The sequence below is a fragment of the Bubalus kerabau genome, chromosome 8 (assembly GCF_029407905.1).
Source record: "Bubalus kerabau isolate K-KA32 ecotype Philippines breed swamp buffalo chromosome 8, PCC_UOA_SB_1v2, whole genome shotgun sequence".
In the NCBI taxonomy this organism is placed as follows: domain Eukaryota; kingdom Metazoa; phylum Chordata; class Mammalia; order Artiodactyla; family Bovidae; genus Bubalus; species Bubalus kerabau.
In genome coordinates, this window is record NC_073631.1 from 13,434,903 (window position 1) to 13,452,195 (window position 17,293).

General features: G+C 39.0%; 1 protein-coding gene across 1 annotated transcript in view; it reads right to left on the reverse strand.

Annotated features, from left to right (window-relative positions):
* HEPACAM2 (HEPACAM family member 2) overlaps window positions 1-15,829 on the reverse strand; it is a 48,033-nt gene extending 32,204 nt beyond the window's left edge. The window contains exons 1-3 of the mRNA XM_055589443.1: window positions 15,751-15,829; window positions 9,160-9,510; window positions 5,172-5,456 (exon numbers count right to left, since the gene is read on the reverse strand). Coding sequence (XP_055445418.1) covers window positions 5,172-5,456; window positions 9,160-9,510; window positions 15,751-15,829 — 715 coding nt within the window. The remainder of the gene's footprint in view (window positions 1-5,171; window positions 5,457-9,159; window positions 9,511-15,750) is intronic.
* Window positions 15,830-17,293: the final 1,464 nt, after the last annotated feature.

Below are 17,293 nucleotides of genomic sequence, written 5' to 3' on the forward strand. Positions count from 1 at the left end.
CTCATAACACTGTGCTAAATGCTATACTCTCCAGAGGACACAGAACTTAATGGAGTCTGCATCCAAACAAAATATGATCAGGTTTTCATCAGTGGACAAAGAATGCTCCAACCCAATTTTATGCTGTCTCTTATTACACTGAGTGATTGTTTCTTTGAATTAATTTTTAGTTGATGATATCTGGCTGGTCTAATATCTTGTTTTCCATTTTGTACCTTTTCTATGGGAATGTAAATCGTTTAGACCAAATAATAAAGAACATCCTAAATAATGTAAGGAGAAGTCTCTATATAGTCCTAGATTTGATTTCATTTGTCTGCTCCCATTTTCTTTCACAGTGTTCAGGTAACTTGAATGCTTAGGTCTGTGCTCCCTGGAGTTGAATGGAAGTTTACATTTATGTCAGAATAACCTTATTCAGTCAAGAATATGACCATATGTACTAACAGTGCGGAATCTAAATTTTTGACTCTAATTCAATGCTAGTCGTGCAGATAGTCACAGTTTATACTTTGTAAGTCCATTTCTCTGTGTTTTAAGGCAGACAGAATATTTTCACACTGTTATCTGAATATAAGGCTATGTAAAACTACTATAAAAATATAGCTAAAAGTTTAGCTATAAAAACAATGTCATTGTTTAACACAATATAACTAGTGATTGCAGTAAATCTTATATAATTTGTTTGAAGAGTGGTGTTTTGGTATTTTTTTGTGTGTGTGTGAAAAACTGTAATTTCCTTCTTCCTTTATGCTCTTTCATACATTGATAATTTCTCCTCTTTCTGCATGAAGGGACTGGCTCATCTTTGAGACACTGAATTCTGAACTAGGTTGGACTAGCAGATAATCCTCTTTGGGTTCCCCTACACTAATGCTGAATTATACAATGTATGAAGTTTTTTCTATTTCTATGTGAACAATACTTTTTTGGAAAAAATGCTGAGAGTCCCTTGGACTGCAAGGAGATCCAACCAGTCCATTCTGAAGGAGATCAGCCCTGGGATTTCTTTGGAAGGAATGATGCTAAAGCTGAAACTCCAGTACTTTGGCCACCTCATGCGAAGAGTTGACTCTTTGGAAAAGACTCTGATGCTGGGAGGGATTGGGGGCAAGAGGAGAAGGGGACGACAGAGGATGAGATGGCTGGATGCCATCACTGACTCGATGGACGTGAGTCTCAGTGAACTCTGGGAGTTGGTGATGGACAGGGAGGCCTGGCGTGCTGCGATTCATGGGGTTGCAAAGAGTCGAACACGACTGAGCGACTGATCTGATCTGATCTAGATGTGTTTAATTACTGAATGTAGCTCAAAATTGGTGACTTTTTTCTCTGTATGATAGGTTTTTTTAATATAAATTTATTTAATTGGAGGCTATGATAGGTTAATAAAATACATCCTACCTCCCTTTTTTCCTTTCCTATATATATTCTTTCTATAATTGTATGACATTTGTGATCTATTTTGAAAACATGCTCTCTAAACAAACATTTCTTGAGTTACTCTATAATATGTTTATGTATTTATTTATAAAATATTCTGTAAATTATTTATTTATAAAATATTTTATATTTTATAAATTTATTTATATTTATTATATAAATAAATAAATATAAAAATATTTATTTATAAAATATTCTTTTAAAAAATTGGGAGCTTTGCTTAAAAAATAATTTTCCTCATTGTTTACCAAATGATGCCTGGTGTTCAAAGCTCCCTGCAATCTGACTCTGCTTTTCAAAGCTCTGCTTATGCCACTTAGCTTTTATAAAAGACCTGGATTAATACCTGTTTTAGCTGACTGAGAGAAGTCTGGAGAGGACTTTTGCTTTCTCGAGAAAAATATGAAAAATGAAAAATAGCATTCAGAGTTTGTTTTTCAGGAACTGTTTTAGAGGTAGTGGGCTCCCCAGCAGCAAAAGTGGTGCCACTAAGCACCTTCCCAGGGAACTACACTCAGCATCTCAGCATCAAGCCTCCATAGCTTTGAACTTTGCAGGCATCTGTGTTTTATTTTGACTCACTTTTTGCAGGTCATAAGGTAATGCTTGTTTACTTTGCACCATTTTGATTCATACAAGGTTTCAAAGGAACATTCCATTTTCTGACAGAGGGGAGTGGGGAAGCTGTATCTATTCCTTGTTGTATCCTATACTCCAGTCAAACTGGACCATTTACCAAATACTCTGCCCTCTGCCTAGTGTCTGTGCCTACTATCCCTAGTGCCTGAAATGTTTTTCCAAAAATTTCCCCTTGCCTCCTTCAAATCCATCGTTCAAGATCCATCTCAAATGTTACTTCCTACAACAAGCCTTCTCTCTAGCTAGAAGTAATGCTTTCCTTCTCTGAATTCCCAAAGACACATAATATTGTACTAATAATAGTAGCCAACAGTTATATACTATTTGCTATGGGCCTGTCACTGTGGGGCTTTCTTAGTGACTCAGATGGCAAAGAATCTGCCTGCAATGCAGGAGACCCGGGTTCGATCCCTGGGTGGGGGAGATCCCCTGGAGAAGGGAATGGCAACCCACTCCAGTATTTTTGCCTGGAGAATTCCATGGACAGAGCCACCTGGCAGGCTACAGTCCAAAGGGTAGCAAAGAGTCGGACATGACTGAGCAACTCACACTGAGTCACTGTTCTAAGCAAGTTACGTACAGTAATAGATTTAATCCGAATCATAACGGTACCTGAGAGGTATTTCTATCATTATCACCATTATATAGATGAGGAAACTAAGGCACAAGAGAGCTAAGGCAGTAGGAGCAGGATTTGAACCCAGGCCTTCCGTTCCAGAGTTCTGTGCCTATACTATGCTCCTTTGTAGGCACTCCTACAGTATCTATGACATTCTCACATATTTCACTGTCACATTATCTCACTTCTGCTAAAATATTGGCTAGCTTCCAGTTTTAAGAACAAGCATCTCACGTTCCTAGCCTGTGCAGTGTTCCTGTTCCCTCTGATTTCTGGGTGAATTTGGCCACTGGGGAGTCCTGGCAGAAGATTAGAATGAGGGAGGAAAATGAGGCTAAGATATTTGTTCTCCTTGTTCCTTTCCTCATTCTGGCTGTTTCTTTCCACCAGAGGCCCCTGCTTTATGGAATTTTACTTTTCAAGGTTTCAGTAACCTCTCCTTGCTCCTGTTCTTCTGGATCTAGGTGAAACAGGTATTATTGGTAACATTTTGGGTTTTTCCTACATCCCATTCACATCTTTGTACTTAGTCCTTTTGATTATCCTAACCTGTCATTTGTTCACTGTTGAAATCCAGATACAGCCAACAAACACATTAAAAGATTTTTTAAAAGAATCAATGGTTCCATTTTTCTTATCTTAATCTTGCTTAATGAAGCAGATCTTATTGTATACCTGTATCATACCACTGTATTACACTTCCCCGAAGTTGCTTTTCCGACCACATTTCTGGAGCTTAGTTTTATTGTTAAGCTTGATCTAGCAGAAAAAAAAAACCTACGTATGCTGGTGCTTTTCCTCAAAGAATCAATAACACACATTCTCAAGAAAGACTATCAATTTTCTATTGAAGAAAACAGAAGACAGATGTATTGATAACACAAACAGCCTCCACTTACTGGATGCCTGCTTGGTGTCAGTCACTGGCTACTTTTCAGACAGGATTTCATTTATTGTAGGGAAGTAGTTTTAACCATCTCCATTTTATAGATGAGGCCCAGAAAGGTCAAGGGACTTCTTAAGGTCACATATGTAGTGACGGAACCCATTGCCTACTTAGGTCTGTCTACCTCCTAAGCACTTAGACAACAGTCTTTAGGGCCTTTCTGAGCATTATGGAGATATGTTTGATGAGGGAGTAGATATATTTACCAGGCTTAATTCTACCCTTGTGGTTCAACCAGCTGAACCCTTCACCCTCATGCCACAGGGTGAGAAGTTTTCCTTTGCCATGCCTTGTTTGTTTTGTTATACTGCTATTGTGGCCGTGCACTAAGTAAGCTACGACGGTAACCGATCAGATGGCTTCCCAATGTGATAAGCCATTGGTTCAACTTGGGGAGCTTTTGCACAAACCACTCCCTCTCTCCTGCACTCATTGCCATATAGCAATGTCTAGAGACACTTTCAGTTGTCACAACTCAGGGGAAGGGTGCTACTTGTATGTAGCAGGTAGGGGCTAGGCAGCTGTTAGACATCCTATAATGCAAAGGACAAGTACCCACAACAAAGAGTTGTTCAGTCAAAACGTCATTAGGGTGAAGGCTGAGAAACCTCACGAGAGGCTGAAAGTAGGATGCAATGCTAGACATACTAGAGGTGGTGCTGCAGAGTAGAGGGGATGGGGGAAAGTAATACGATCAAGAGAGATCTTGCACAGGTTGATGATGATCATACGACATGAACTAAAAAGTCTGGTGAACTTAACTTTGTACATGAGATTAAAGTCACAATGATAACAATATCAACTACAGCAACAGAAAAAAGAACCAAAGAAAAGAGAAACCTGAAATCATTACAGATTCGCTGGGAAGCTGAATAACTTGCTGCAGAGTAATTGTCTTCTCTGTGATCCTCTCTGCACCCTGCCTCTAAAAATGGGGCTGAGAAAATGGGCAGAGAGACTAGCCATACCCTGGGCCGTATTACCCACATATAACCTGGGAACAGTCTTTCTCCCAGTGGTCAGCTCCAGAGCACATCCCTGCCCCATTTTATGACGAACAACTCTCCCTCCTTGTGGGTGAATAAATCAGTGCCTTCCGCATGGTTCTGGGTTCTTGAAATTGAGGTTTCTATGTTTCATTGGCAATAAGGTCACAGAATGCACTGAGTCAAGAGAATATATTCAAAAGACCAGTATCTCAACTGGATCTTTAAGAAACTGGGTTGTGCAAGTAACTATACTTCATGACAAGACAGTGCCTAGGAAGTATAACTGCAGCTAGCACTGCATTGCAATAATGGTCAAAACCAAATGACACCTGGTATGATGTTCTCTGTGACTACTCTGGTGAAAACTTTCCAGAAGAAAACTCAGTTGATCAGACATGTCTGACTTTTGTGACCCCAAAGACTGGGGCCCATCAGGCTCCTCGGTCCATAGAATTTTCCAGGCAAGAATACTGGAGTGGGTTGCCATTTCCTTCTCCAGGGGTATATAAATATATATACATTTTTAAAAACTTACAGTATATGGTAGGCATAATGATGTCACTTTCCATCTTACTGACAGGGTTCTTCACCAGGCAACTGTAATTCCCAATGTCTTCTTTGGTCACTGGAGCAATATGAAGGCTGCTGTTTTGAAGAGAGAAGGAGTTGGTGGAGCTGGTGTGGATAGGCCTCCCATTCTTCAGCCACTGGTAAACCCGCCGGCTGCCCCCTTCCACGAGGCATGTCAGGGTCATGTTTCCCACGTACTCCACAGCCCCAGAGGAAGGCTGAATCTGCACCACTGGTTTCGTGACAGGATCTGCAACATCAAAACGAAAGAAATGATCTTTGTCACCCCAGGGTTATAATTAAAGTCTAGGAGATCTTTCACATGTTTTAAATCCTAGGAAAATGATTCCAAAATTTGGTACTTTTTAAATGTAGACAGATCAGGAAGTAAAGAAGAGGATAAAAAGTCATTACAAATAGAAAATGATGATATAAAAATATCATTTATAGCAGAGATAACCAATTCTAGAACTTAATCTTCAAGAATTTTGTAATGAAAACCTTTAGTTTATAGATAATGCAGTTAGTGGTGAAGGACATCAGCTTCCTTATTTCCTGTTCATTGTGCTCCCCCAGCACCATAAAGGTTTACTCTCACAGGCAAAGTTCACATGGTTATTCCCCTCTCTTGATTTGTCCTGCTATCCCAAGAGCAATTGGTTGGGATAGATGTAGTGAACACAAATTCCTATCCACTATCTGCAAAATACAAAGCTTAGACATACTATACTTTGGGAGTATCAAGTGAAAGTTTTAAAGGATCGTATTTTCACCATTTACTTTTCCTCCTATGTAAGTAAGCTAATTATATGTTTTAATTGCTGTGCATTTGTATTGCAGCATTATTTCAGTCACTACCATGTTAGTCTCTTTAACAAACCAAAGCCTATTATTAACTTTCCTTCTATGCAAAATTGCAGGTCATACACAGAGAGTAAGATGATAAGTAAGTAACAGACAACTGGTTCCAGTGTTTAGCTTTGCGTTCCTATCAGACTTTTAACTGGGGTTGATGCATCTTCTCAGGTAAATTTGTTTTGACTCATGTTCACTTTCATTTTACACTGGCAAATGTGCATTAGAGCGTATACAGATTCAATCCTTCCACCCAGAGAAGACAGGAGAAAATGAAAGAAAAGGAGAAAGGAGTTTGAAAAGTAAACTGCAGGAAAGCGGGGTCGCCCTGAAGGCTCCAGCCTTTCTCAAGATGGAGGAAATCAAGATGGCCACTCAATTTAACCCTTTATATTCCCTGGCAAGAGCAAATGGTTTGGAGTAGCTTTTGCTTACAGTATTATGATTTAAAAAGAGAGATTGTTTGGTATATTTATTAGGTAGAAACAGCTTTTGTTTCAAAAATGCCGGTGCATGGAAATATTATATGTGATATGGGAAAAGTCAAATAGGTAACGTCTAAAGTCTTGTACGGGGAGAACCCAATTATTAGAAAAGACATTGGTACTGTGATCATGCACTTGGATTTAACAGTGTCATGCAGACGTGGAAGTTTCCCAAAAAGATTTTTTTACACAGGTCCTGTGCATGTGTGCTAAGTCACTTCAGTCGTCCCAAATATTTGTGATCCCGTGGACTGTAGCCCGCCAGGCTCCCCTGTCCATGGGATTCTCCAGGCAAGAATACTGGAGTGGGTTGCCATTTCCTTCTCCAACACAGGTCCTAAAGCTCTATTAAGACCTTTTGGTTGTAGGCGGAAGGGGCGAGATAGGAGTAGGTTACTAAGAGGTATAAACTAGCACTGTAAAATAAGTAAGCTACAAGGATATATTGCACAGCACAGGGAATATAGCCACTATTTTATAGTAACTATAAACAGTATAATCTATAAAAAATTTGAATTATTATATTGTATACCATGAAACTAATATAACATTGTAAATCAGTCACTGATGTGGCTCAGTGGTAAAGAACCTGCCTGCAATGCAGGAGATGCGGGTTCAATCCCTGGGTTGGGATGATCCCTTGGAGAAGGAAACGGTAACCCAGTCCAGTATTCTTGCCTGGAGAATCCCAAGGACTGAGGACTCTGGCAGGCTACAGTCCATGAGGTTGCAAAAGAGTAGGACATGACTTAGTGACTACAAAAACAAATAAGAGGTACAAACTTGTATGTATAAAACAAGTAAACTATATATCATACAGCACAGCGAATATAGTCAATATTTTACAATAACTATAAGTGGAGTATAAGCTATAAAAATTCTGAATTATTATATTGTATACCTGAAACTAATATAATATTGTAAATCAACTATACCTAAAATTTTTTTTCTATAAAGAACTTCTGGCTCCATTTTCCTCAACAAATCCAATTGTACTATACATTAACAAGGAATGGATGTTCTATTAAAAGTTTGGGGGGAAGACATAGGATACTACCCAGGAGAATTTTATGAAACTGTAAAAAATGTCCTCCTTTTCTCTCCCAGAGTTCCTCTCTAGGCATCTGCTGCCACATCCTGGGTCTTTGTTCCCCTGCAATGTCTCCAGTTTCCACTCATTTACTGGGCACATATTTACTGAGTGCCTAAGAACGGCCAGCATCAGGGTTTAGGCAGTGGGAACAAAAGAGCAAATAATATAAAGCCTACTCCCATGGATCCTGTATTCTAGACCAGGAAGAGAGACAATAAAAGAAACAAAAATATGTACTATGTCCAGTGTTATGAAAAGAATAAAGCGGAACTCAAGGTAAACAGTAACTCTCTTTCTCACTCTCTCTCTCAGTTTGGGGGAATGAGGTTATACTTTACATAAGGTGGTCACCGAAGCCTTCATAGGTAAAGTGACACTCTGGCTGAGACCATAAAGAAACAGGGGAGGGAACCAGGCCAGTATGTGAGAGAAGAGCAATCTATGTAGAGTGAGCAGCCAAGCGCAGAGACACTGAGGTATGAGAGGGTTTGGCTTGTTCCAGGAATAGCAAGGAGGCCAGAGTGGTGAGGGAAAGAGAGGTGGGAAGGGTTCAGAGGGGGACTGGGTATGTAAAGGGATCACATGGGCCTTGAGGGACGCTGTTGGCACTTTGGCTTTGATTGTGAGTGAGACAGGAAGCTACAGGAGGATTCTGAGCTGCAGGAGGCAGGGGTGGAAGCAGTGAGAGTGGGCACAGGCTGTTTGGAGAGTCCAGGCCAGAGCTGATGGTGGGTTTGAGTAGGGCAGCAGTGGGCGCAGTGAGGATTGACTGACTCACCTCTGTCCATATTCTGAAGGTAAAGCTGAGAGGGCTAATTTGTGGACTGGATGAGGATGTGAGAGAAAGAGAGTCAAGGGTGATGGCAGAGTGCAACTAATGGAATGAAGTTTGCATTTGCTAAAACAGAGGAATATTGTTAAACAGACAGGTTTAGGGGGAAAAATCAAAAGTTGTGCTTTGAGCATAGTATAGTATCTTTAAGGTACACTGCTTACATATCTCACTAAGGAAAATAAATGTCTGAAAGTTAGGTGAACCCTACTCTCCCTTCGAGGACATTCCCAGCACCTTCTACTGTTCCTCAAGTGTGGTCATTGAGCAAATCTCATCCTCTTCCAGTGTACCAAAATTAAAAAAAACACACACAAACACACAAATCTTTATGTGACAAAAAAATAGGGTTCTTCCCAGGGTGCGTTCTGCTAATGAAAAATAAAGTTTTCTCCATCTCATCACATCAGCAACTTTATACTTGATAGTTTCCAGGCAAACAAACAATAACTCCTACTTACTGCTTGATTATCTTTAGCTGGGCACTGTGCATATCCTTTCTATGTATGTTCTTATTTAATCCCCAGGAAGCCTCATGAGGTGCCATTCATGTCATGAGACACTGAGGCTTTGAGGGTTAATGTGCCCAAAGCTGCAGAGCAGACCTAAAGCCCTGGTAGCCTGGTCTCCTAAGCCATTGCTCACTGCCGTGCTACTCAGCCGCCCATGTCGCTCACAGTGGACTTACCATCAACCGTGACTTGAATCTTCTGACTAGCTGACAGAGTTCCGTTTCCCTGGATGTTGACCTTCACAATGTAATTGCCTTCGTCGGTGAACTGCAGTGGGTTGATGAGCAGGGAGGCGTTGGGTGGCATCATGGTGAATTTGTGCTGGTATTCCAAGTCGGGAACCACAGACTTGTTCACGGAGCCCAGCAAGTACTTGGGCATCGTATGGGGTCTCTCAAAAAGCCATATGACCTGGATGTCTGATGCTGGAGTGTGGAATCCATAGTGCACGGGGAGGTAGAGAGCCTGACCCCTGATGCCATGGACGGTGTGTGATGGCACTGCCACCTTCAGCCCCGAGCAAGCACCTGCTGTGAAGGAAAGGAAAGCTGTAAAGACCCCGAGCCACATTTCATAACCTAAAGGCACAAAACAGAGAGAACCTGATCGGGCGATAGTCCTTTACAAAGAAGAGAGGCTTCTAGGTACTGACTATTCTAGTACCGGTTACCTGTAGAGGTAAATATTTGTCTCTGAAATGAGCATTTTAAAAACTCCACCCAAAGACTGTGTGGATCGCTTGACCTCTTTAAATGCATGATGAAAAGGAAAAGCAGAAGTTATTATCTCTGACTGTTAAAGAATAATGGGAAAAGGAGAACTGGGATAGATGATTAGTTCTGAAGTCCAATGAAACCTTTAAAAAAATTGAAATTGCGACTATATTAATGTCTGAGTCATATCATATCCTAATCAAGCTATGTGATTGAGGGGCTACTTCCTCTTGAGAATCTTCCTTCACAGTCTTCTGACGTGACTCGGTAGTCCCTAATTGGAAGTTTTTCCCTTTAGCCAAAGCCTTGCCAAATGCAAATATTCTAAGGACAATGGTAGCAAGCCATTACCAGTTGTGATCGATTATTACTGCTTAGAAGCGGGGATCTGGTTTGTGTGTTTGAGCAACAGTAAGAGACAGGAACAAATGGAGCAAAGTGGAGCCCGAGGAGCCTGGTGAGACCAGCAAGACGGCTGGGTCAGAACAGGAAGTGCCTTAGAGTCATGGTAAACGCTTAGGCAATTTTACTGTTAGTGAGATGGCAATACAACCAGAGTTTTGTGAGCAGAAGGGGTAGGGGTTTTCTTCTTATTTTTTTTTAAGGTGTACTCTAGCTGCTGTGAGAACAGACTGAAACAGGGGAAAGAACAGGAGAAGGGAGCCCACTTAGAAGTTGCCTGCAATAAAGTAGGCAAGAGATGGTTGTGCTCTAGATAAGGGCGGTAGTAAAAGATACTGTGAGGAAAGACTGGGGGTGCTAACAGTATTTGATGGCACGTTGGGAGTGGGATAAACAAAGATGAGCCAAGAATGATTCTAAGGTTGATGATCAACTGGAAGAATACAGCTGTCATTTATTAATGAGCAGCTAATCAATTAATCGTGGGGAGACATTTTTGGAAGACATTTTGTCCTATGGACAGAAGGGCCTGGTGGGCTACAGTCCATAGGGCTGCAGAATCACGACTGAAGCGACTTATCATGCATGGAGAGACATCTCACAATTTCAATTCCGTCTTCTACAAAGTTTTTATCTTCTTTCATTGCTTCTCCCTTTTTTATCTCTACTAGTAAGGGGATCTTTAAGATTTATCTGATTCCTATTATGAAAAGGCATCAATATTAGGAAGGGAATGGTAGAAAGATCTGTTTGTACAATGATTTTCTTTGGAGAAACTGAAAGATGCTGGTCTGCTCCTGTGAGGAATAAAAATCCACCAACAGGAAATTTTCTTCTTTCCTTCCCAGGGTGAAGGTCAGAGCAAAGATTTCCATGGTTTTAGTTTTTGGGTAGCTGTTGTTGGTGAAGAGTGAGACCCTGGGGCGAGCAGGGAAGTCAGAGCAAAGAACTGAAGAGAAAAAAGAAAAAAGAGGAAGAATGGAGGAGGTTACAGGCAGAAGATACACAGTCGAAACCGACTACATGGACTGAAGACTAGGTGACTGTCTGGGAAAAATAAATATGTGTTTTACAGTATCCTTGGCTTCTGTGTATATTTGTGGTTGACTTGTAATTTTTTTTTTTTCCTGACAATGGATTGTATCTGCACATTTCATTTTAATGATTTGGTCCATTACAAAGGAGTTACAAAGGTATGAGCATTTACTTCTATTTTCTTTTCTGACAAGTACAAGACTGTTGCATTTGTAGTTGTTCTTAATTTGAATCATTAGAAAAAGAAGGAACTGGTTGCTGAGAGCTATAAAGAGGAGATACAGTGGATTGCAGGAAAGGAATTCATAAGAGAAATAAATGAAGTTGAGAGAGTAAGTCTAGGACTTAACACTAGTGATGTATAAGATTTGTGAAGCAGCGATGGTAAGAAGGGAGTGAAGCTCTTGAAGCCAGAGATATAGAAAGACATTGGGCATCTGGGTGGCGGTCCTGCACAGGAAATTATTCCTCTTAGTACCTGTGATATCTGCACCAAACAGCATGTATTTTCATGACTTTCATGGTAATTGGCGATAGGAAGTGCCTGACAAGTTTCTGGCAAGCAATAAATAAAAACTAGTTTACCCATTATTACTAACTTAAGATATGCCAAATGTAATTTTCACTGTATTTATTGTGTTGCTGTTTCTTTTTTTTTTTTTTTTTTTTACTTCAGTGAATACAGAAATATTCCTGTGGGTTTCACAGTTCATTCTTGATCTTGGACTCCCCTGTCCACACAGTCTTAAATTAATCACTTGTAAACTGCCTGGAAATAAGAGCTTTTAGGAACCTATTCTCTAAGCTTTCAGAGAGATTTTTGAATTTGCTACTTTAATAAATTTAAAAGTCCACTGAAATTTGAGGTGTTGAATACCTACTTGGGATAAAATGGTGGTTAGTTAGATGACTTACCTTAGATAAGTCATTTTAATTCCCTGTGACTCGGTTTTCTTTTGTGTGAAGAGGGTTATATTAGATGAGGTCCAAGGCCTCTCTCTGCTCTTTATGTTTATGTTCTCAGCATCCTAAGGTGCCTTTCTCATGGTAGCAGCTACCCTACATTTGAAGGGGAAGGGCCCATATTTAAGTAAGAGAGGGCCCAAAGAATTCTGAAGTATTGAATCTCAGATTTAAGTCTACTTAATAAGTTGTCAATCCCTTTGTTTAGTCACTAAATCATGTCAGACTCTTCGTGACTCCACGCACTGTTCCTGCCACACTCCTCTGTCCATGGGGTTTCCCAGGCAAGAATACTAGAGTGATTTGCCATTTCCTCCTCCAGGGGATGTTCCTGCCCAGGGATTGAACCCGCAACTCGTGCATTGGCAGGTGGGTTCTTTACCACTGAGTCACCAAAGATATCTTCTAATAAAGTGGCAGTTCTGTGTTTTTTTTGCCAAGGAATAAAGGGGGATGATGGGAATCCACATCACTGCCTTGTGAACACACTGGAAAAAGCGGCATGGCTGCTGATAAAAAGCTTGCCTCTGACAGTGAGCAATTTGGTCACTGATTTATTGGTCTATTTAATACATTTTACACCTCAACTTAGAAACTGCTGGTAGACTGAGCTGTAGCTAGAGATGGCCTGAGTGCAATTCTGGCCAATCTGCTCTTAGCACTTGGGGAAGTCATTGCAGAAGCCCTTGTTTACTTTTTACTTTTTTTTTTTTTTTTTGAAAAGAGGAAGAACCTTTTTTAATCTACTTTTTTGTGTGGCTTGAGTTGAAAAAAGATTAACTGAGATTGTAATGTTCTGAAAATGACTGGGAAACACTTTATTACCATGGCATGACTGGAACAGAAACGTAGGTGGATCTTGACTCAGGAAGCTGAATCTTAAGCGGACTGGAAAGTCTATGACTGAAGTTACAGAAACAAATTTTATTTATTAAAATACTGAATATGACACAAACATTGCAGCCTAGGAAAATATGGAACTAGTAGAAAATGTTATATGGCATGTACAGTAATCATTAAGGGGAGTGAACTGGTTCTTTTGTCTATTTTGGAAATAAGAGACATCATATAATAGTATCTTAAATAATACATTACCATCAATAATATCTCTGAATATATTCAATGCTTATCATACCAAATGATGTGAAGTCATGTCATTTAACTTTTTTCATGATATGAAATCATGAGTGCTTTTTCAAGTATATGTATGACAGTGAGAGAGAACGTAGCTGTTACAATTGCTGTTTGCTTAGATTGCCTACACCATTTTCATCAGATAAACTATAGGTGGAAAGTTATGAGTATATCAGTGAGGGATGAAATTTTCTTTATAAACTTTTCATATCAGCCACTAAAATCTTTTTAATTTGCAGGAAATACATGAGCCTATTGATACGATGTAATCCTTACTTGTAATGAATGTTGCAGAGTAAACAGATAATTGTATGCTTCTGTTCCCCTTTAGGAGCATGTACTCTTTAGCCATTGCTGAACAGCCCCCTATAGATGTGATGAGCTTATGCTGTCCAAACAGTAGTTTACTGACTTAAAAAAATTAGCTTCATCTTCAGAAGTTTTCAAGGGTTCTTTTCTCATTGTATAAGGAAACGTAAATGACTGAACTATGAATTTTAGAAAGTCAACCTCTGTAAGAACAAATAAACTTTTTGAAAATAAATGATATGAAAATTGGTGAAATTTTAATTTGATATTCCAAATATTTGTACTTAAATGAACATTCAATTTTATTACTAGGTTAATACTTTTGAGTTCAAGAAAAGAAAACTCTTGATTTTTTATATTTTAGGCACTATACTGCTTTGAAGAACATTGATATCATTAATAATCTGACATACAAAATTATAGCAAAACTCTCCCCTTCAGAGATTCCCTTAAACGATAAAACAAAGGCATGATAAAGGAACATCCAGTGTTAAAGAACACGACCTCATATTGTGAAATTATCTATAGTCCAGCAACAAAACACTCCCTAGACCAGTTCACTGTATTGAACATAAACATCAGACTCCACAAAGTGACCTCTACTGTAGCTCAAAACAGTTGGCATTTACTTCCCCATTGCCAAGTCTGATATTTGCAAGCACAACACAGCTATTGTTGACTGTAAATAAACTCTTGTTATCTTTAGAGAAAATAGAAATTATGATGATGTACTTTGAATAGACTTTACAAACTACATTTGGGGCTTCAAATAGCTACAATTTTTTAAAAAGAAAAAACAAACAGATACTCAGTATTTCAAAATACAAAAAAATTTCCAAATTACCCAAGATCTTTACAACTCACTACCAATGGAGATGAGTAAATTTGTGAAAGTCTTAAGGGATAATAACTGCTTTAGCTACTTATGGACATGCTATCTATTTCTCAAAATTATGTTTAATTTTAGTTTGGTAGAATCCTTCAAATGAATTGGCTCTCAGTGCTTTGTAAAGCCAGTTGCAAAAAATTACTTAGGAAATGACAGCAGTCCTGTTGTAAAAAATTAAGCATGGCACTGCCACAAAGGACACTTTTGAAGCCCAGAAAAATGCACAAAGATAAAAAGTCAGTTATGGTAATTGCTTACTTTTCCTAAAAATTCCTAAACATCTGTATAGGCTTGAATTTGACAACATAATGGAAAAAGAATCACAATTATGGGAAACTCAAACATTTAAAAAATTAACAAACTGTACATTTCAAATATGTGGAATATGGACAACATTAGGTATAAATGTAAATAATCACAGGTACTATGAAAACTAAGCCGTAAAGTACCAGTAAGTGCAAGCTCTAAATACCGAAGAAGGTTAAAAACTTAAGTGGTTATTTAGCTAATTTGTTCTTAAAATTTAAGGAATAAAAGGTTTTTTGATTTACTCTCTGTTGGATATAAACAAAACAAGAAACTGACTTGTTCTTTTAACTTGACTTTTAAAGCTGATATAGGAAGAATGGAAGAAGAATGTCTGGGGAAATTCTGACATAGAAACAGTGGACTCCTCTAAATTCTAAGGATAAAGAGGAGAATGAGGGAGAAACAAAGTAGAGGGGAAAAAATTAACTGAATTAACTACTGGGCAAAGAGAAAGACTAAAGCTATTTTGGAGAAATAATACTTTTAAACACATTTCTCCCCATTGAGTATATTTTTTTATCAGTTGGAATCTAACTTTTCCCCACATTTCATAAATTAGGTAAAAAACAGGCAGAGCTAACAGTTTGCCACAATATCTTTAATTAAAACAGCCACAAACTATGTTCATAAATTGCTCTAAGTTTCACAGTAAGTGGTAACAAATTCATGACCTATAAGAATATTTGCCAAAGTAGAATGCATTAAAGTGTGTTGGACCTATATATAAACTCTATAAAAAGAAGAAACACATTAAGTTTTTAGAATGTCTTAATTTTCTTAATGAGTGCTATTGACAATAATTGTTGTCTTCAGAAAACAATAATCATCGATTGATTGAACTTCCTTTCCCCTCAATGATCCTGTTTCTTTGCTGGAACAAACTGTGTTATTGTTAAAAGGTTCTGTGCTGTCCTTCAATTATCTGAGTGAATCTACAGCCAAGAGCAAATATTTACCTTATGCTCACAATTTTTTAAAAAAGTAGTTAAAACGTACTTTATGCAGTGCCTTACCTAAGAGCAGAAGGTATATTTTGCACCGAAGGACCCCAACCCTGCTGCTGAAGGGTTCCATGAATGCATCCTGTTCCATGCACACAGTGCCCTGTTCCTGGTGGTAACGTGGTTCATGGACCAGCAGCTGCTGGTTTATTTGCCAGGGAAATTAGCAGTGAGGTAACAGACCCTAGCCTGCCTCTTGCTTCTGCGATTTGAATACAGAATGAATGTGTATACAAAGGACACAGGTACTGGGAACACCTGTTATGGGCTCTGCAAGAAGACAGGCTTGTGACTTTCAGAGCCACTTCTTAGCGATTATCAGTAATCGTCAGCATGTTTCATGAATTGTTCTTAGTTGCTAATCATCACATGAAGGAAAACATCCTTTTGGGTGACTCTAATAAAAAACAGTATGTTTTAAGAATCAAGAGCATATTGTGAAATTTTCTGAAAAAACAGAAGCTAGTATCCTATCATGGAAAACGATGCCGCTATTTTGAAATTAAATTTTTTCTATGAAAATCACAGTATTTCATATATCTGCTAAAATTGTTATAAATCACCATGAAGTAACACGTAGAAGTTATATACATCTTTAAATATGTATTTTTCTGTGTATATTCCCTGTTAGAAATGTCCACCATGGGTTTATTGCGTCTATGGATTCATGTTATTTTTAAAAGCAAACCACAGGTGTGTTTCTGAGTAACACTGAATCAGGGACTGCACATAATTATAACAGATAATATCTGAGGCCACATTTTCACAGCTGAAGCACAGAGTAAGTGAACCAACGGCTCAGAGACCATCTTGCCTCTACAGTGGTGTCTGCGCTGCGGATTTTCTGCCTGGCCGTTCACCGCCAGGCAGCGCACTTCTGCTTAATTTACCTGGCTATAACTTAACCCATATTTCATTTCAAGTCATCTACTGCAAGAAGTTTCCAGTCCAAGCCTCTACTATATAAAACAAAAATCTGCCTCAAATCATGCAAAATTCCTTGCATAAATTATTTTTGAAAAGTAAAGGCCCACTGAAGAAGTTTGATGATAAAATAGGCAAAAGAAGAATATTCCTCAATTGTAATTAAAGGTAAAAAAAAAAAAAGCGAGTGATAAGATATTTTGGAATTTAAGTTTGGAAACATTTTTTGGATTAGGGCTAACAGACCTGTGTGTGTGTTCATGCTTAGTCGCGCAGTCATGTCTAATTCTGCAACACCATGGTCTGTAGCCTGCCAGGCTCCTCTGTCCATGGGATTCTCCAGGCCAGAATACTGGAGTGGGTTGCCGTTTCCTCTTACAGGGGATCTTCTTGACTCAGGATACCAAACTCTAGAGTCTCCTTGCATTGCAGTCGGATTTTTCACAGTCTGAGCCACCAGGGAAACCCAGTTCGGACCTGCTCTTACTAGCAAAGTGACAGTTGGAAAACCCTGAGGCCTCTTCAGAGGTCACTTAATGATCTCCCCAAGCTTCAGAAGGAAAAAAAGGGTAAGAACCTCCCCCCAGGTAATTGTTACACCACAACTTTCTCTGTGCTATTTCTAAATCTT